This window comes from Colletotrichum gloeosporioides (assembly GCF_011800055.1).
Source record: "Colletotrichum gloeosporioides strain Lc1 chromosome Unknown consensus_78, whole genome shotgun sequence".
In the NCBI taxonomy this organism is placed as follows: Eukaryota; Fungi; Ascomycota; class Sordariomycetes; order Glomerellales; family Glomerellaceae; genus Colletotrichum; species Colletotrichum gloeosporioides.
Window position 1 is genome coordinate 40453 of NW_025544723.1, and position 19692 is coordinate 60144.

Here is a 19692-nt window from a genome sequence, read left to right on the forward strand (position 1 = left end):
CTAACTACTAAAAGAGATATAAGCCTAAGTTTAACTTACTTAATTTTAATTAGATCTTAAAAGTATAAATTAAAATAAAAATAAAAAGAGAACTAAACTTTATAATATCTTCTAATAATTATCCTAGTTAATTAAGTTTATATAAAATATTAATATATTTTAGAACTAACTCTTATAAGAATCTATAAACTCTACTTATTTTAAAATATTAAGTTTAACTATAGAATATAGAACTTATATTATTTAATTAATATTAAGGAGTTAACTAAACTTAATTACTATAAATTTAATTTAAATTTAAAACTTTAAAATTAAGTTATTAGTTTTTTTAATCTAAATCTATATAATTTAAAAGTAATTAAACTATTAAACTATATAATTTAAGTTTATATTAAAGTTACTTTAAAGTTAATAAGGGTTCTATATTATAATTAATATATAACTAAAAGTTAGAAGTTAGAAGTATTTTAAGAAGTAAAATAGGATAATAAAGTTAATATAAAAAAGAAAGTATAAAGGAAATAACTAGAAATAAAACTAATAGTTATATAATTAATCTAATTACTATTTTAGGATAGAAATAACTTTATAAGGAGTATTAGTAGTATTAGTTAAAAGGGGGTTATAAGATAATAATTAACTAAGCTTAAGCCTAAGGCCTAAACCCTAGCCTAAATCCCACCTTTATATAAGGGATCAGCTACACTACTTTATAGCTAGGCGCGCCTAGCGCTTATAGCTAGATTAATTAAGCCACTTCACGCACCTTCTATAAGTCTTTCAAACCACCAAATAAGTTGCGCGCAACTATTTTAGAGACAAATCAGAAGTACCACGAAGCACTTCATCTTACTATAAGAGGTCAGCACTTTGGAACGATTCTCGTAGCTATGCGCAATCGGCCCTACCTTCTGCGTGATGAGACCAGTTGACTACCCGGAATGCGAGCCAAAGGCCCTGGCAGGCTCGCCCAAATTGAGACATGTGCCTTGCTTGAAGGTGTCGCTCCCTCCATCAGCTGCCCATGAGGTGATTCTCCGAGTCCCGCAGCTGTTTGACGGATAGAAATCGGCCACCTGGCGGCCGCCGCCGTACTTCTCGACACGGAATGAGTTCGTGTTGAGAACGTTGGTGTCTCTGCAGGTGTTGTCCCAGACGTTGACCCTCTTGCTCTCGCCTTTGCAGTCTTTTCCGTCGAAGATGGTGATGACGTACCCTTGGACAAAGGCGAGGCAGAGGAAGGTGGTGAGGGCCTTGGCGACGTACATGATTGCGGAATAGGTATGCGCGCTTGAATTTGGGATTTTGAGTAGAGTGGCAGAAGTTTTGAGTGAATAGGATATGAATTGAAAGGATTGTGAATTTGGTGGTGAGATGGAGAAGGAGCAGAAACTCTCGGGGGAAGCCAACCCTCTTTATAGTTTCATTAGTCGGTGGCAGGACTCTCCAAACGTCTCTCTTGCCTCACCGAGCTCAAATATTTCAATCGCGACTCGCGTGACCTACTTCCGCCTTGAGTATGTGGTACATGATGCGGCCAAGCGATCCTGTGGAGAGGAGATCTGTCAGATCTTGTGGTTTAGTGCGGCTGTGTGGTTAGACAATGTAAGAAAATAACTGCTTTTGGCAGTCTTGCGCTAGTATCTCACCTCTTGTTTCTCAAAAACATCAAGTCAGCCTTGCATCTTCACGAGACAATACAGCCGAGTATCTCAATAAGGTAGTTAATCGTCGGAATTCTTCCGAATTAATTAGCCCGAGAGACTCGGATGTGATGATTTGGAAAATGCGCCGCGATCTGCTGGTGAGGTTTCACCCGCCCGCCTCTTGTGTAAAGCAATAATCAACTTGCTAAATTTGCACAAAGCTTGCTGAGACTTGCAGGAAGGTCTTCCATCAGCCTTGCTCTTCTTATCCCCCTTGCGCGACGTTCTCTTTTGAGACGCCGACTGGTCAGGCTCACTGGGCGACTTGGGAGCCGGAGAATCAGCGGCTTTGGCGTCACGACATCTATAAGATTTTCTCCTATAAATCTCGATAACTTAGTTTATATATATTTCTGGATTGATCTCAGATAACCCCTTGAGCTGTGTCCCTAAGTCCGTAGCTATAAAAGCCCCTTTTCACGAATATCTTCTCGGCTTGTAGCCCAAGGTCAGAAGCGGAATGCGTCTTGTTGTATTGGAAATTAGAATTTGCGGTGATAACACTGGGAAAGAGCTCATATTCTTCTACTTGCCTCACGGCGTGCGTCTACGACATGACCGACCGATACCTTCGTGGCCGAATACTTGGCCCGGGAGGCCGGAAATCGGCGACAGGGGCCCGGCGAAATTTCCCTACTATGAGTCTCAATTTGAGCAACATTTGAATTCTCCGCGCCATCATGGTTTACACTCTACGTTGTCAATGACTCAGTGCCCTGAAGCATTTGCTCAGGCGTCGAACGCGACGAGGAGACAGGGTATTTGATTTATAGACAGACTTTCTCGGCCTGAAATCAACAGTAGCTCTTAATTGTGGGCAACTGCGAAGGGAGCTGCAGGTTTGAGGGGCTTGACATAAATTGGGGTAAAGGTGCTAACGTGGAATCCATCAAGGGCCAGATACGAACCAAGAACGATGTGAATAAGGGGAAGTGGTACCCAAAAAGCTAGATGTACTGAGGTCTCTCTAGGCGACTGCAACATGGCTAAGGATATACGAAGTATTGCTCTGCTGGGAAGCAATGCCTCCTCATCCTTCCTATCTGCTGTATATGAAGTATCCAGGCTAAATAATCTCAAGTCGATTTGCTAGATTGTTACAAACATCCAGGCAATGCTCCCCAGTGTTAACCTGGGGTAGTGATGTGACGCGTAGTTTATCCCGCAGAACTTGAGAGACGAGCTCGCTGAACTCAATTGTGTGGTTCATCAAACTCAACCCGTGGGTACCCTTATATCACAGCTGAAAGGTGCTGTGATGTTATAAAACCTTGGCTGCAGACGGAGGGTGTTCGGACAAGCGGATGCCTTCTCACTCAAGATGGTTAGAGAGATCTACCATCTTTTTGGGGAATGATGTTCATTGAAAACACCTTGCTAGGACGTCATGGTGTTATGAATCCATAACTTCAAGGTTGAAAAAAGCTCTGTTTGTCGTAATACTTAGAAACTGAGGCTGGACAACGGCGGTAGGGGTGTTAACGGCGTTCAATTGGAACACAAGTTGTCGTCGCACGAGTTTCGTAATGAGTAGACGGCTTGCGCTTGAATATGCTTGCAATCACAACCGGAAAGATCGATTATCTGTCTCGCACCATACATAGCCGCCTCTAAGGTACAGGTTTTATAACTGCCGCATGAATGCAAATCTCACGCGATCAAGCTTGCAGCTAGCTGCTTTAGACCCGCCCTCGTTGTTTGAGATAACCTCGGTCCTTCAGTAAAAGAATTTCGAGCGAGTGAGAATTATTACGACGACACTGGCGCTTGACTATTATCTCTACATACCCGAGAATCTGGGAGCAGAAGAGGTCTGGAATGTGTAGGGGCCTTCAACTGGTGACCTTTCCCGAGTGAGTCGATACGGCTGCTGCAGGAACGCAGCCTAACTCAAAAGGGCACATCTGTAGACGCCCGATTGTGCCGCTTAATCCGAGAGCTTGTGTTGGTTGTTGATAGTTGGCTCCGAGCTGAATCGACCTTCCCTTTTTGTAGCTTATGCCAGGGTTTACCGATGGGGCCGAAGCCTATAATGACTGTTGGAGTGTTGGTCGACGATAAAGAGGCCCCTGGGTCCTCGTATTTGGTGACTTTCTGGATTTGTCACGTCATGGTCAGCTTTCTGCATCTGGGATGGGATTAGCATCATGGGGCACCTTCCTTCTGAAGGACCAACCATGACAACGGCCGACCGAAACACGTTTCGTTCCTCGACTTTCGTGAACATTTAAAGGCGGTCCCGGATCTAACGGATCGGAAGAAAGATAAGAGAAGAAAGCATCTTGTGAACAGAGCTCAACTCTCATCCTCGGGACTTCGGGAGAGCCCTTATCCTTCACTGCAATGATCTTTGGGCCATTCATCGCCATGCTCATAAACCCGTTCAGACCTCGCGAAGGCCCGCCAACCTTCCAAGAGGAGTATCGCAGCGGCGACTACAAACCAACCTTTGTCGACGCCTGGCACGGTCCGCAGATCGTAGCGCCCGACACCCCCTACGTCGCGGCCGCCAGCAAAAACACTCTATACTTCATCGACACCCGCTTCAACCCCGATACTGCGAGGCATATCAAGGCGCAGATCGAGTGGGCGTCGGTTGCAGTCGGCCCGAGCCACGTCATCAACATTGACGAACTCGCGGCCACGGCAGAAGTGAAAGAAAATGTTACCGGCGAGACACAGTTCGTGTTCGACCCGGCGTACGCCAGGGTGCTGTTCGCGAGGGGGATTAACAGGCGGAACCCGGCGCTGAGACTGCCGGAGCATGAGCGGGCTGGCGAGTGGTTGGTGAGCTACGAGTGTAATTGCACTAGCTTGGCGGCGGGAGATTCATGATGGGAATTTTCCTCCGGCGCCGGGCTTACGAGCACCGTGGGCCCTCTCCGGCGGCGGGTGATTGTCGGTAGTCACACGATGCGACTGCGCCGTGCAACCAAGGAAACCTGTGACCTCGTATTTCCCGGAAGCCCGGAACGCAATTTCGCCGAGAAGAGTTCGTGATAGAGTTTAGTTGATCCATGGAGTTGGAGCAGCTGCTCCAGGGCTCCCTCAGAGTTTCCCGCCGCATGCCGCCCATTGGCATGTCAGCTTTAGCGCATATGTGTTTATGCCGTACATAGTTTGGCCCCCCGACTCAAGGATATGCCGGAAGGGCGCGTTGAAACGGAAAGTTGGGATGGGATGTTCTTTTCAATACCAGGCCTGGCGGAGGCCTCAACTAGGCTCACCACGCTGTCCTTGCAGTCCCAAGGTGCGCGCATTACTCGGGACAGGTGAGATGAGAAGGGCATCATAGGCTGGCGGCGTGTCTCTGAGTTGGGAGCTGACCACATTGCCAAGCATTTGGAGGTGGAAAAAGGTTGGTCTGAAGAGGTGAAAAGATGAGAAGCAGGAAAAGGGTTCATGTGTGGAAGGAGGCATAGTAAGCGGAAAGCACATTTTTTCTTCTAGCGTCAAACCGTCCCATGCGTGGCTGCGAACAGGTGATATGGGGCGTGTTCGAGATCCCGAATCGAGGGAAGTGCGTGACATCGAGGTGAACAAGGTTGCGACTTCCAAGGAATTGTTCACGGTACGACACCAAATAGGGCGGAAATGGGACCGCAATCTTCGATTTTCTTCAGTCTCTTAAGGCCCAATCCACGCCTGTTCATGCCAGTGGGAGTTCGAGGCGGCTCTTCGCAAGGTGGGTTGGAGAACGGGGCTAAAGCGGGCGTGGTCCCGGTTATGAAACGGAGGCCCGAGCCTCAACTCACTGCGTGGTAGTTAAGAGTGTATGTTTGCTTAGTTATGCAGTAGATACGGTATGGGCGTAACAGGTCTTCTCCAAGGTGAGGCATTCGGTGTGCACAATTGGAGACGGCGGTTGACTGAGGCTGCATCTGCGTTGGGCGGTCACAGGCACGGAGCGCCGGCGGTGCGTTGCGTCATTTCGCGGGGATGTTCCCTGGACGGTGAGTGGCTGCGGAGCAATGCTGGTGGATCCACTCTGGGATACGGGCTGAGGTGGGGACATCGATACGTTCCTCGGATGGTGTGGCGCAGGTGAGCAGGCAGCTGCGTCTCAGCCACACCTGTATTGTCCAACGGCCGGGCGGTTACATGTTCCACGGCCACTTTGCTTCCCTGCTGTTTCTGTCTTTGCTTCTTTCACCGTCGGCCAAGTGTCTTCCAACAGCCTTACCGAACGTTTGATGTTTACTGAATCCTGATTCACCCTCGGTTTGGTGATTGGACGGAGGGAGTTCGGCGGCGTCGGCGACATGGCCACTCAACACCCGCCATCGCAAACCGCAACCGCCAATGCATCTGCAGTGAATACACGTAAGGCGATGTGAGGTGAGAGCAGCTAGAGTGGACGCGCAAGCTTGCTTTCTTCCAGCAGCCGACTCTTCCATCTCATCCGTGCCTTATCTCATGTACCTGCTTTGGCAGCTACTGCAGAGCAAAGACTGTTTTCCGGACGTCGTCCAGTAAGCCAAGCCATCGTCGTCACTCAGCAAATGCGACCGAACCTCCGGGGTTCCTGCCATTGCGAAGCTTGCCGTCAGCCATGTTCATACTTTTTTTGCGTGTGCTTCATTTCAAGCACCAAGTGCTAACCAACGCCTGTCGTCGGACAGCGCATGGCAAATGGGACATGGCATTGAGCAAATGGAGTCTTTTGCCCGTGCAACCCATCTTCTTCGCAAGCCAGGTCTCATATGATTCCTGCATTGCCCCGTATGCTGTTGCCTGGCGATACTGAACCCGACTCAGGTCACCAGGGATCTTCCCACGTTGTCGTTCGGCCAGTGAGTGAGTGGTTGGCTGGGGCTGGCTAGCACCTAGTTGGCTGCTGGCTGGTGCTCGCCCCCGAGGCAGACAGACATGGTGGTGACATGGAGCTCTCCCAGTCGTCGGCGGCATGAGAGACGCAGACACAGAGACAGAGCACCTAGCCGCTGCTGCGGTTCCCTGTCCGCGTAAGTCGTCGTGCTTGTGCCGCCCGGGCAGAGGTCCCACTTGCATCTGCGGCAGTGACCCAAAAGTAGCACTGGGAGGATACCCGTGGAGGGGATCGCCCGCTCTGAGCCGCCGAGCGAGCGCGAGTTGCTGCCGTTGCAAGTGAGAGAATGAATGCTAGAGATACGAATACCAAGTAAGAGAAGTACGGGTACTGGGTAAGAAAGAGAACCTAATACTGAGTTGGGCTACGTACCGTCGCAACTTCCTCGCTGGTGGTGGGGGAGGCGCACCGCCACTTTCCAGGTTCGGGCAAGTTCAGCGTTCATCAGCGACCACCGTCAGCGGCAACAGCACCTGAGGTGGCATCCACTGGACTGGCGGGCAGAACAGAGTGGACCTGGACCTACCCAGGTACCTAGAGCATGGAAGGTACCCCCCCAAACCTGGAAACGCGCAGCACAGCTGAGGTGGTCTTGGCAAGCTTGCTGTGCTGTGCTTCTCAGACCTCTCTCTCGCTCTCTCTTTCTGTCTGACCCGGCTGCTTCTCGTTCTTTCCCAAAACCAAAACTGTGCCAATCTCTTACAGCCAACCTCCTAACAACTTCGCTTCATCCTTTATTTCGGCCTGTCACTCTTGCAGCCAAGAATCGCTGCGGCCCCGGGATCCCCGTTTGCGATCGTTTCCTGGCTCATCCTTCCGGGTCTTTCTTTTTCATTCCCTGCCTGCAATAATTCAGAGGTCGTATTAACAGCCCACCCACCGAATGACGACACCCGCTGGAGCTTCGCTTCGCTTCACCACCACCGCCGTCCCTGCTCCCAACCTCCAGCCGTTTGCCGCCGAACATCCTTCCCGCCGCTTGCTGCAGCTCCCATAGCTGTCTGCCACAGCAGCTTCTTGACGTCGCCGACACCCCGATTGCTTTCCTCTGCTCACGACCGAGTCCTTCGAATTGCATCCTCTCCAAACGATACCTTGAACACCCCGCCCGCCTCCAGTCCGAGAACTCGGGACCCTCGTCGACATGGTCACCCGCAAGCCCGCTCCCGACGACACCTCCGTTGACACGAACGCCGCGCCCCGGCTGCAAGACATGCGAAAGGAGCTCTGGAGCGCTACTACCGACTCGCCTTCGGACGTCGGAAGTGTGTGGGATGACGCTTCGCAACAGAAGGGCGCTGCGGCACTGAACCAACAACCCGCCCATCACGACATCCCGGACTCTTTGAAGCCGGGCGCTGGCGCTGCGATGAACGGCGCAGAGACGACCAATGGCGTCTGGGACGATGTTAACGGCGGCAGACCCCAGACAGCCGACAAGTCGAAGGATGCTGTTGATGTTCCCTTGGCGCTTCGTCCCGGTCCCCCGCAAGGTCCGCCATCACGGTCCGATACGAACCCGTTCAAGAAGAAGGACGTCCGCGCCGGCTCCGAAGAGACAACACCGCCGATGCCTCCAGCCCAGCCCTTGTCCCAGGTGAGCACCGGGGAAATTAGTAATAACCCGTGGCAGCCAGCGCTCGACCAGCATGCCCTCCAACGCGAGCAAAAGGCCGTCGCTTCGACCGTGCAACAGCCCCTCAGAGCTCAACCCAGCTCCGACGCCGAGCAAGATGCGTGGTCCGTATCTCAGGACTCACGACTCCCGCCGATATCTACTTCGCCAGCGCTAATGTCCCTGCCTTCGGAACCCACATCGCCGGCCTGGGACGATCTCCCCGAGAACCAGGCCAAACTGCCAGCGCAACCCCCGCCAGCGCCGAAAGAGGTCCTGAACGAGGTCACCGACGAGCAGCACGCCTGGGATGACCTTGGTGCGCAGAACAAGGGCAAGGGGAAGGCTGCTGCTCCCGTCGCAGCTGCGGCGATTGTCGAAGATGGTCCAATCGACGACTGGAACCTCGTTGACGCGCCCGCACCGGCGCCGGCTCCTCCTTCGAAACCTGTCGAGGCGGCCACACCTAAACCGCAATCAAACGAAAATTTAATTGACACTGATGAGCCGGAACCTGCAGAAAAGGCCCCTCCTGCACTACCCCCAAGGAATGACGAGGAGCACCCACCACGCCAGCCACCTCGCCCAGTCGATGGCAAATCTGAAACGTATCAGATCAAGAACATCAACTGGTTCGATCACAGTGCCGAGAAGAACCCGCGAACGTCTCCAATCCTGGTCCAGAATGCCAATGGCCCTTGTCCGCTCGTAGCTCTGGTGAACGCGCTGACCCTCACCACCCCGGCGTCAGTATCAGACACCGCGCTTGTGCAGGTACTCCGCTCGCGTGAACAGATTAGCCTGGGCTACCTGCTTGACGCGGTATTCGACGAGCTCATGTCGGAGAGAAGAACCCATGAAGACACCTCCCTTCCCGATGTCTCCGAGTTGTACGGCTTTCTCAAGGGGTTGCACACCGGAATGAATGTGAATCCTCGCTTCATACCCACTCCTGACATCGTCAAGGCTTTCAAGCGCACTTCTCTTACCCACCTCCACCCAACTGAGCGCGACGACCTGATCCCTGGCACGTTTGAGGACACCACCGAGATGGCGCTTTACGCTGCATTCGCCATCCCATTAATCCACGGCTGGCTACCGCCCAAGTCTGATCCAGCGTATGGCGCATTTGAGCGCCAGGCTGCCTCGTTTGAAGACGTTCAAACGCTGCTATTCCTTGACGAAGAGCTGCAAGAGAAGCTTGGCTCGTTGACAGAAGAGGAAGAGCAAGTGTACTCGGATATACAGTACATCAAGGCGTTCCTGGAGTCGTCTGCTACCCAGCTTACGCCCTGTGGCTTAGACGTAATTACAAAGGCCATGAAGCCTGGATCTGTGGCCATTCTGTTCCGAAACGACCACTTTTCCACACTGTATCGGCACCCTTCGACCCAGCAACTTCTGGTCCTCGTCACAGATGCGGGCTATGTCTCGCACGATGAGATCGTTTGGGAGTCCCTTGCAGATGTGAACGGCGAGCGTACCGAATACTACTCTGGGGATTTCCGCATCGTTGGTGGCCAGCAGGCTCAGAGCACCTCTCGTGGACCGCAGACCGGGGGACAACGCAGCCAGGGACGGCCAACCATCAACACCAACCACAGCAACGCAGGCGATTGGAATACGGTACAAGGCCGCGGCCGACGGAAGAATCTTGATGCGCCAGCAGCTGACGAAACCCCTTTGTCGCCGAACCATGAACAGGAGGATCGGGATCTTGCACTCGCGCTTCAACTTCAAGAGGAGGAAGAGCAGCGGCATCGGGCGGAGCAAGCGGCCCGTCGAAGAGAGAGTCAGCTTAGCGAGCAATTTATCGAACAGCAAGCTCGTGTCCAGCAAGGCCCCACAACGAGGCGCGCGGCCACCAGGGCGGCTGTACGCGGAGGAGTGAATCGAAGCACGAGCAACGTGGCATCGTCGCAGGGTAGCCGACGCAATTCCAACGGCAACACCTCAACACCGCCGACTTCGGGTCGTCAGCCAGGCCAACCACCGCAAATGATCCGACCACTCGTTCCGCCAACAGTCCCTGTCCGTCGACAGGGGGTGAACCGACCGGCCGACGAGGGACTGGAGGACGCGCCGCCCACGTATGAGCAGGCACAGGCGGCTGCCAAGTATGAGCCGCCACCTGGCCACCCGCACCACCACGCCAGCAGCCCGGTGGCCGGACGACAAGGAAGTGGTGCTGGTCCGTCGTTCCCGGCCGGTCGGCCGGTTATGGGCGGTGGACGAGGCCGGGTGATGGGCCCTGGAGGCGTGGTGGGAAGTTCTTCGGGCGGAAGGGAACGGGACTGCATCGTTATGTGAAGGAAAAGCGCCACAGGCACTCATGAATGGAGGCGTTTTGGTGTCATTCATATTTGTGTGGGCATTGGCACCCCGCGACTCTCACGCGAGGCTGCATGCCCCTCTTTGTACAAACACAATTTTCTCAGCGGGCGGCGTTGGATTCCATGAATTAGGAACTACAGTCATGAATTGAAGAGGTTATGAATAGCATGCGCGGATTTGCTCTGCCCCCCCCCCCCCAACGTGGTGACGGGATCGTCCTGCGGGATTGATGCAGGGGGGAGCTTTGCGGAAAGCTGCCGATTTGAGGGGCATGCCAGCAGGACCCCACCTTCTCCGAGTCGGGATAGGAAGGCGGTCGGGGATATGCAGGGGTCGAGAGCGTAATGTTTGTTGCATCGTCCCATGTTTTTGCCGGAGCTCCTGTTCGATTCCCACCGCGTCATTGACTCCGCGGCGGGGAAGCGCAACACCGGGGATCCAAACCGACCTCAATTCCGCCCTTCAAGGCCCTTTTCCCTTCGCATTTCGACACGCGACAGAGACATAATATTAGTATCGCTCAATTGGCGCAAACCGCAAGCAGCAGCCATGGCCATCGTGGAAGGATGGCTTCCCCCCACGCGGGAGAACTGGCAGCTTCTCTCGACGGTGTGGCAGATTTCCTACCCGATCGTAGGTTTTCCCTTTCCTCCGTTTTACACTCTGGGTCTATCCAAAGTGGAACGCCGGGCTCCTGTTGAAAGAGGGGACACAATGGGCTAACGAAAGGTCGGCGACCTGCAGATCGGCTCGATGCAGTACCTCATCTCGTGGTACGGCATGGGCAAGACGTCCGTCGTCAGCAGGCTCAACATCCCCGGGCGCGTCGCGTGGTTCCTGATGGAGGCGCCGGGGTTCACGACGTTGCTGTACATCATGTTCACGCTGCCGGGGAAGATGGGCGTTGAGGATTTGCCGTGGCAGAACAAGGTCCTCGCTGGGCTGTTTGTAGGTTTTCTCTCTCTCTTCCTTCCTCCCTCTCACCCGCGCTTGACTGACGATGTGTGTGAAACAGGTGATACACTACTGCTACCGCGCCGTGCTCTACCCCCTCATCCAACCCTCCATGTCGCCCATCCACCCGGCCGTCGCCTTCTCCGCGCTGGGCTTCCAGCTGTGCAACGCGACCTGCATCGGCGGCTGGCTCGCCGCCTACGGGCCCACGACGCCCGCGGCGTGGGACCGGCAGCTCGGCGCGTTCGGGGTCGCGCAGTTCGTGGCCGGGATCGGGCTGTTCTACGTCGGGCTCGTGGGGAACTACTTCCACGACGAGGAGCTGCGGGAGATCCGCCGCGCGGAGATGCGGCGGCAGGAGCGCATCGTCAAGGAGCAGAAGGCGAAGGGGGTGGAGGGGAAGGTGAGCGTGGACAAGCACTACCGGCTGCCGGACGCGCTGCTGTTCCGGTACGTGCTGTTCCCGCATTACTTCCTCGAGTGGGTGGAGTGGTTTGGGTGGTGGATGGCGAGCGGGTGGGGGATGCCCGGGCGGGCGTTTTTTGTGAACGAGGTGACGGCGATGTTGCCGCGGGCGAGGAGCGGGAGGGGCTGGTATGTGGAGAGGTTTGGGGAGGAGAAGGTCGGGAAGAGGTGGGTTATTGTGCCTGGTGTTTATTGAAGAAGAAGGGTTGGAATGAACATTCAGCTTGTGTTGCCCTTTAGTTCATGCCAACAGAGGATGGACGTCGGCATCGCTAGTCTGTTTCACTAGTTACAATATCACATAGAAAACCAACACCTTATCTCATGCTTTGACTGCAACGGCCACGAGGCGATATACTCTTGCCCAGTTATGCGGCAGGTACCTGTTCCTTCAACGGCTTGCGTCCATACGCGCACCAGCTGTAATAAGAGGAATCCCGTTAGCAAAAACCTGAGGATCCGCAAACGCAACAAACCCAAGAAAATCGGACGGCCAAAAAGAAATGCCACAGACACACTTACACGTTCCAGTAGGCGTGGATGCTCCTGTCCTTGAGCTCGTTCCTGACCTCGGCGCAGAACACCAGCACCTCCTCGCGGGTCCAGCCCAGCACGCGCGTGAAGAGCGCGAGCGCGGAGCTCTCAACGGCCTCGAGGCTGTCGAACTGCGACCAGCGGCCCAGCAGGCGCAGCGCGTCGTTGCGGGGCCAGTCGTTGACGGGCCACACGCGGTACTCCTCGACGACGTCGACGAAGCCGGTGTCCTGCAGCATGCGCTTGAAGTGCGCGGGCACCGTGACGGGGCGGCCCATCTTGGCGGTGCCCTCCATGATGAGCGAGGACCAGCGCTCGAGCGCGGAGCCGGGGCGCAGGGTGCCGTCCTGGCAGGCGAGGGGGAAGGAGTTGTCCTGGAGCTCGATGTAGCCGCCGGGCTCGAGGTTTCTGGGCCTTTGTTTTAGCATTGGGGGAAGACGGACCCTTACAACCTCTTCCCGAGGAGGGGAGAAGGAGAAACTCACTCGTAGGCTTGGGCCAGCATCCTCTCCCAGCTTGCGAAGCAGGCGTTCATGTGGCGGACGAAGATGAAGTCGAAGGGGGTCGACCATGTCCAGTCCTTGTCCACGTCGTCGATTTCGAATTTGCAATTCGGAGGAACGCTACTCACGTAAGTGAATTAGTTAGCTCGGCATTTCCACTCAAGAGTGTGATAGGACCACCCGGGAAAGGCTCGTACAATTCAGGCTGGATGGGGCTCAGGTCAACTCCTATGACCTGTTTTGAAGGAGTTAACAGTTGGTCTAAGGGTCACCAAGAATCTAGGCGGGTCAAACCGTGGCCTCGGGATGATCCTCCGCTACACCTTTGATTAGTCGTCTGCTTCGTTCGAGCTCTCTCATCGGGTAGACTCACCGTACTCAATGGACCAAATGCCAGTGCCGGTCCCCACGTCCAGAACGCGGTTGGCGCCGTTTCTCTTGGGTGATCTGCACAGGTCGCCGTCCCAGGTGACCCTCCAGAGATGGTGGTTGATATCTAGAATTGTGCCAGTCAGCTCGCGAACCTATGAAAGAGAGGTTTCAGCTATGTTATTTACCTAGACGTTCTTGTTCTTGCTGTTAATGGCAAAGTCAGTTGGCAGCACTCACAAGCCGCGGCTGGAAGACCGAACCTCGTCGTTTGGTAATATGTAAGCTAGAAGAGGGTGCTTGGGGTCAGTTTCCAAGGCAATAAAAGCTAGCCCTCGAGATCACACTTACTTCCCTCGCTCATTCCATGGTACCGGCGCCCGTTCTCTCTCCGATGCTCGAGGATGCTGGATCTCAAGGACGCGAGAGAGGAGCCGCTCTGGAAAGGTTCGAGGCCTGTTAGTCAAACGGCGAACGTGACGGGTTCCGCGAGCGGTGACTTACACTGCCATTTGCGGAGCCGGTCTCGGAAATGCCCTCATCGACATCCTCCTGTCCATGACGACTTGTCAGCTATCACAAAAGCACACATATGCACACAGCCCGCGAGAAGGATAACCCACAGGCTCCAATGGCGTCAAGTCCGGAAGGTTAGCAGCAGCAGCCATCTTGGTCTGTCTTTCTCTTCTCACTTGTACAAATCGCGAAAATCCAAGAAAAGCTGCCTCAGTCGCAAAGAGCTTTTCAAAAAGACCGTTGGAGGGAGGAGAGGGTTTGACGGGTTTGAGGCGGGGTGTCCTTATGTTCCGGCGGAAGAGTCGTCCCCTTGCAACAACCCTCCATCATCGAGCCCGCCCCGCTCGTCTACAGGGGCGCGATGGTGATTGTGGTTGGACTGCGCCGCATGCACCCTGCACACGGGGAGTCCACTGGAACGGGCTCTAAGCATCTTCAACCGGGCCGGGAGGGAAGGGGGGCCGAATGGCGCACGCAATTGGGCCCTTATCTAAGCGCCGTGGGATTAGAGGTGAACAAGCGGCCGAGACGGGGATAGCTCGATGGGGGCTCGTTGTCACCTCGTGTTGGTTCATCCGGTGGCCCCGAGACTCTCGGTTCCCCGGGTGGAGTACGTATGCCATCGGCCCCACTCTGTCGGCCCGCCGGGCTCGATCCAATGTCAACGGGCCTCTTCAACTCCTGCAAAAGCTTCTTTAAACCCGTCTTGCTGAGAGCTTTGTATTGTTAAGCGGCGGATTTCCTGCTACTAGCGTTGCGTTCAACATGTCAAGAAAGTAGATGTAGGATCAGACGTCAATCAACACTGGCTACTACTGGCCAATCTAATACCCTACTCGCTGTGGCCAGCGTCTTCATAGCGCTGCATGTGCGCAGCGCTGTCTGACGAGATTCTGCGGTTTTATCTGAAAGGGTGATTTTCTGGCTGTGAAGTTGGCCTCAAAGTCTTGGCGCCTCAGCATCTTACTAGATAGTCCTTCAAAGTCGGTACTTGAAAGCGCAGCAGATGTTTTTTGATAAAATTGACGTTCATTTCAGGCCCAAGTAAAGATATGTCCCAAAGTCAACGACAGTTCGGGTATCGCTGGCAAAGACATGGGAGCAAGCTGTTAGCATATCGGGCAAGAAGTCTTCGCTGGTCTGTCGCATGGGAGGAAGTAGATGTCAGTTGTCGGCTGGCGTCCGGTGGAAGGAGTACGCGAATTCGTGTGTTGGCTCGGAAGTCCTCAGTTGCCTCGACCTTGGCGGCGCAACTACCATCAGTACCCGTATTCAAGCATTGCGCAGTATCGCCATGTGATGGACTCTGTTTTGACAGCTAAGGCACATATCATTAGCGGCTCGAACATCGATGTTGGAATCAACTTAGTAGGTTCTGCGCGGCGGTTTGTCGATTTTTCAGGTTAATTGTCTGGCCTTAAGCATCCCAGAAATATATTATGAGTTTTGCTATTTGGGCGGATGTTTCTAGCTATCCGGGCGGGTAGCAAGTATCGGCGATGATAGGGAATAATCACGAAGACGATAGTAATAACAAGGACGACAGGGACGACAGGGATGACAGGGATGACAGGGATAGTAAAGACGATACTTACAATAAAGACGATAGAGATAACAGAGATCATAGTTCATTAACAGATAAAACCTATTAGACTTAATACTATAGTTATCCGCCCGGTTAGCTGGAAGTATCCGCCCGGATAGCAAGACTCTATATTATAACAGCAAATGCAATCAATTGAATGACCGCTGCATGCTCAGCTTGAACCGGGCCACTTAAGTGGGCGACCGCAACTTGAGGCGCTGGTTGCTCGTTGTGGTCGGGGGACAATCCGTTTGTTGGATCTCCACGATGTTTTCTTTTTCCTCATGTCGGCACCACCGCTTTGATTCGGCCACGCGCAGCATTGTGGGGATTTCATCAAAAAGACACCGACGCGACGTCTCAAAATGGCCACGGACATGGCTGGGTCTGGCAGATGGCCAAGATCTCAGGGCTGCCTGCCGGCGGGGAAAGCTGCACACAATTTGTTTTCTTACTTTTCTCGTCCCGACAAGTTCAAGTGTGCTTACTTTTCGAGTCTCAGCTCTTCGTGAACGACAAGAACCCCACCCACACATGTCAGTTGTCACTTTTCAATTTAGTAGTTCATCTGAGGTTAGCTGACATTTTGTTTTTCGCTACCAACAGTTTGCTTCTTTCCATCAGATTCGTTGCCCCTCACATCCCCAAGCGGGGACGATGTACAGATGGTGCTGCGAGATGAGCCACTCATGTTGGGCGCAAACGCTCTCATTCATGTTCAGAACTGGAATGCAGCTACGGATTCACCTGCAAGTGCCGTTTGCTTGTCAATATCCTGTCAGCGCGGAAATTCCCCCGGTCTCACACCGTCACAAATGCTTGTTGTGGACCTGCGCATTCCACTCGATTGCCGAGACACCCCTCCCAACATCGGCTTTCCCCATGGATAAATCAAACACGATCCCGGCCGAGACCTTCACATCCTCTCCCGAGTCCCCATTCCTACACCTCTCATTGTTGTTGTAGTTTCCGCGGGCCTGGGTCGTCGCCAACGACGAGCAGATGGCTTCCTCCGACCCCGAGTACATGGCCGATCCGCCAGACGGTCAAGGTCGATTCGATGCCGGGACCATTACGACGGGCGCGTTGGTCCTGGGCGGCATTCTGACGTCGATCTCCGTCATATTCGTCGGGCTGCGGATATTTACGAGGCTATCACTGGTCAAGAGATCGCTCGGCGCCGACGATTGTGAGTCTTGGGGTCGGTGACTGACGGACTTCTTTGCCAAGGCTAACACTTGGCGACCAGACTTCATTGCCGTCTCACTTTCGCTAGCTATTGTATTCTACGGCTTGTCGATTGAATGTGGGCCACCCGATAGCGATTTTGCTGTGCGTCGAGATCTGACTTTTTAGTATGCGAATTGGGCGTCGGTGTTCACCTCTGGCAGGTTAGGCAGGCGGATTACTCGCCTTGGTTTCTACTTGTGAGTTGGCATTACCAGTCAAACTCGAACAGGGGTATTTGTCGACTGACCTTTGGCCATGCAGTACAGCTTGATAGCGATAGCTGTCTACTCGCTCAGCGTCACAACAGCCAAGATGTCGCTCCTCGTTCTCTACCTTCGTCTCTCACCAGACCGTGTATTCAGAATAGTGGTGATAACCTTCATCGCTTTCACCACCGCATACGCCATATCTTACCTACTTTTGATATTGCTCAGTTGCAGACCGATCCAGGCATCTTGGGATCTCTCTGCCAGACAAGGCGCAATGTGCATCAGCAAAGACACGCTGTATCTGGTCCTCGCCGCGACCAACATCATCATGGACATTGTCTGCCTCATTCTTCCCCTCAAGATCATCATCCCTCTCCAGATGCCAAAGCGCCAAAAGTGGTCCCTCATCGCGTTGTTCGCAACCGGCGGCTTGTAAGTCACCGCAGCCCTCTGACGCGACCGCTCTAACCCGCCCCCAGCGTCTGCCTCTGCGCCATCCGACGCACAATCCTCCTCCCGCCCTTATTCCAAAGCAAGGACTTCACCCGAGACGTCGAGAAGCAGCTCAACTGGGCCTCCGTCGAGGTCAACGCCGGCATCATCTGCGCGTCCGTCCCCGCGCTGAAGCCCTTCTTCATGCGGTACTTGCCCATGTTCGTGCACTCGCACATCACCGGCTCGAGCAAGAAGTCGAACGCCAACTACCAGAACTACCAGACGTCGATGCCCTACTCGACGACGGTGGAGAACAACAGGAAGCGGCGGAACGTACAGTCGGAGGCGTATGAGCTGCACTCGCACGACGACCTGTCGCTGTCGTCGCACGAGATGCCGAAGGCCGGGTCGGATGAGGATGTTACGAAGCTTTGGTCTGGGAGTGCGTTCCGGAATGACCGTACGAGCCAGTTGTTGACTACCATTGAGTCCAAGACGATGGATATGGACGCGAATAGCGTCGATAGTGCGGGGGAGATTGTGCCGGCTGATGGAAGCAGCGCAGGGCAAGGGTCACAAGGGCCTAGGAGGATGGCGAGCTTTCATGGCATCACGGTCACGACGGAACTTGAAACCAAGGTTGACTATGAGAAGACTTAATCTAATATGGGGGAGTCAAGAAGGACTTCTAGTGCGGCTTCAGCATTCAGGACATGTTTCTGCGTTTAGCGTATAGATTTCTCTTTTGTCTATGTCCCTTTTCAACATTGTAGAGCGATCCCTTGATTGTATTTGTATAGGTTCCCGCAATACCTAAAGCCTCTTCTTATTCGTCCTTCAAGTCTAGGACGTCTCTCAAATCCTTGATTTCTGTGTCTGGTCGCGTCGCAACAGGCTTCGACTTCCTAGTTCCATACTTCCACTCTTTTCTCAAGCCTCTCGGTTTCCCCTCCAACGCGTCGGCAATATAGTCGCCAATGATCGGGAACATCTTAAAGGCGTGGCCCGAGTCGCCAGTCCCTAGAAGAAGGGAAGGATACTTGGGGTGATTGTCGATCAGCCAGTGGGCGTCCGGCGAGTCGGTGCACCAACACACTCTCGCACCGAGAAGCGGCCGCCCCGAGAACTGAGGCATCACCACGTCGATGAAGCGATTGATGGCTTTGGCAGCTTCATCGGGAATGCCGTCTTCAGGGTGCGTGCTCGCGTATCGGGGGATGGAGTAGTGTTCGACGTTGCCAGACGGATCCGTGTACGTGCCGAGGCGGTATTGGTAACCTGGGTTATTGTCGCATATCTTCATCCATCCTGTGGCCATGTCAGATGCGAGTCATTCTCTTCAAGGTGGCAGAACTCACTAGTCTCAGGATCGGGTTCAAAGGTAAAGCCCAACTCGAAGTTGTCAACGACCGGAATGCCCCTCCACTGGGAAACCTCTTCTTCAGTGAGCTCAACGTGGCCCAGAGTCCAACACTTAGTCCACAGCTCCTGCGACAACTCGGGCAGGACTTCCGGAGACGCAGCGCCAGTGCACAAGACGTATTGATCTCCGCGAACAATGTCGCCCGACGCAACCTTGATGCCGTCCAGTTTACCAGATCCATCGAGGTGAAGCCCAGTCATCGTGCCTTGAGCACCCGAGATGAAATTAACCCCAAGGTCCAAGGCTTCTTTTCCCCACTTCTCAAGGGACTTTCTCGAGTGCGCCCATCCTCCCTGGCTGTTCCACAGGCCCTTCCAGTCCTCGATGCCGTGTGCGTTCGCAAGTTGAGGCACAAGCTTGATGATTTGGTCTTTGCTTTCGACAAATTCAAGGCTGCCAGATTGGCCGGCTCTTTTCAAGTTCTCATATGACTCCTTGAGGTGCTTTTCAGCTTGGGGATCTCCTGTAGTTGTGATGAGCCGGCCCTAAAAGTCAAACTTAGAAAAACTGCATCATGTCTAGCGATAGTCTCAAGATGCCCTACAGTCTCGTGGAAAACCCCCTCCCACTCCGGTTGTCTCCAAGCATTTAGGGCCTCAAGCGCCAGCTCTGTATAAAGAGGCTCGTCATACTCTGTTCGAATAATTTTATTCAAATCATAGGCTGCAGAGTCCAGACTTGGGACGGGGTGGCGATCGATGCATCGGATGTTGGTGTAACCGCGCTTTGCGAGATGGTATGCTGTGCTGATGCCGAATGTGCCTCTGGGTTGCTATTGTTAGTTCCTCTCATAGCCGAATCATGAAGGCCACAGCTTACGCGCCAATGATGACGATGCTCGAGTCTTTCGTCAGAGGGCTTTCCGCCATGGCTTACGAATGATTACGATTACGTTGAGGCAAAGAAAACAAAACGAGACTGTGAAGACGCAATTGCAACAATGTCCAAGTCACTCGCACATCGACTTGCGTACCAAGAAAGATGTA

The 19692-nt window shown here is 53.6% G+C and overlaps 6 protein-coding genes across 6 annotated transcripts; 3 read left to right on the forward strand and 3 right to left on the reverse strand.

Annotated features, from left to right (window-relative positions):
* Nucleotides 1-932: 932 nt before the first annotated feature.
* Nucleotides 933-1268, reverse strand: GCG54_00003718 (uncharacterized protein; the record flags this gene model as incomplete). The annotated part of the gene is made up of 1 exon (XM_045403788.1): nt 933-1268. One exon carries the CDS (start codon nt 1266-1268, stop codon nt 933-935), a length of 336 nt encoding a protein of 111 aa, XP_045259351.1.
* Nucleotides 1269-4049: 2781 nt separating this feature from the next.
* Nucleotides 4050-4541, forward strand: GCG54_00003719 (uncharacterized protein; the record flags this gene model as incomplete). Its single annotated transcript, XM_045403789.1, has 1 exon — nt 4050-4541. One exon carries the CDS (start codon nt 4050-4052, stop codon nt 4539-4541), a length of 492 nt encoding a protein of 163 aa, XP_045259352.1.
* Nucleotides 4542-7678: 3137 nt separating this feature from the next.
* On the forward strand, nt 7679-12098 carry GCG54_00003720 (uncharacterized protein; the record flags this gene model as incomplete). The annotated part of the gene is made up of 3 exons (XM_045403790.1): nt 7679-9775; nt 11213-11431; nt 11499-12098. The coding sequence occupies 3 exons, from the start codon at nt 7679-7681 to the stop codon at nt 12096-12098; spliced, it is 2916 nt and encodes a 971-aa protein (XP_045259353.1).
* Nucleotides 12099-12270: 172 nt separating this feature from the next.
* On the reverse strand, nt 12271-13976 carry GCG54_00003721 (Secondary metabolism regulator laeA; the record flags this gene model as incomplete). Its single annotated transcript, XM_045403791.1, has 11 exons — nt 12271-12322; nt 12425-12844; nt 12922-13059; nt 13137-13174; nt 13234-13256; nt 13313-13435; nt 13497-13515; nt 13572-13594; nt 13660-13747; nt 13813-13860; nt 13932-13976. 11 exons carry the CDS (start codon nt 13974-13976, stop codon nt 12271-12273), a joined length of 1017 nt encoding a protein of 338 aa, XP_045259354.1.
* Nucleotides 13977-16411: 2435 nt separating this feature from the next.
* On the forward strand, nt 16412-17943 carry GCG54_00003722 (uncharacterized protein; the record flags this gene model as incomplete). The annotated part of the gene is made up of 5 exons (XM_045403792.1): nt 16412-16598; nt 16659-16715; nt 16766-16836; nt 16901-17280; nt 17328-17943. 5 exons carry the CDS (start codon nt 16412-16414, stop codon nt 17941-17943), a joined length of 1311 nt encoding a protein of 436 aa, XP_045259355.1.
* A 166-nt stretch (nt 17944-18109) lies between these two features.
* Nucleotides 18110-19575, reverse strand: GCG54_00003723 (L-pipecolate oxidase; the record flags this gene model as incomplete). Its single annotated transcript, XM_045403793.1, has 4 exons — nt 18110-18591; nt 18642-19191; nt 19251-19470; nt 19526-19575. 4 exons carry the CDS (start codon nt 19573-19575, stop codon nt 18110-18112), a joined length of 1302 nt encoding a protein of 433 aa, XP_045259356.1.
* Between the last annotated feature and the right edge of the window lie 117 nt (nt 19576-19692).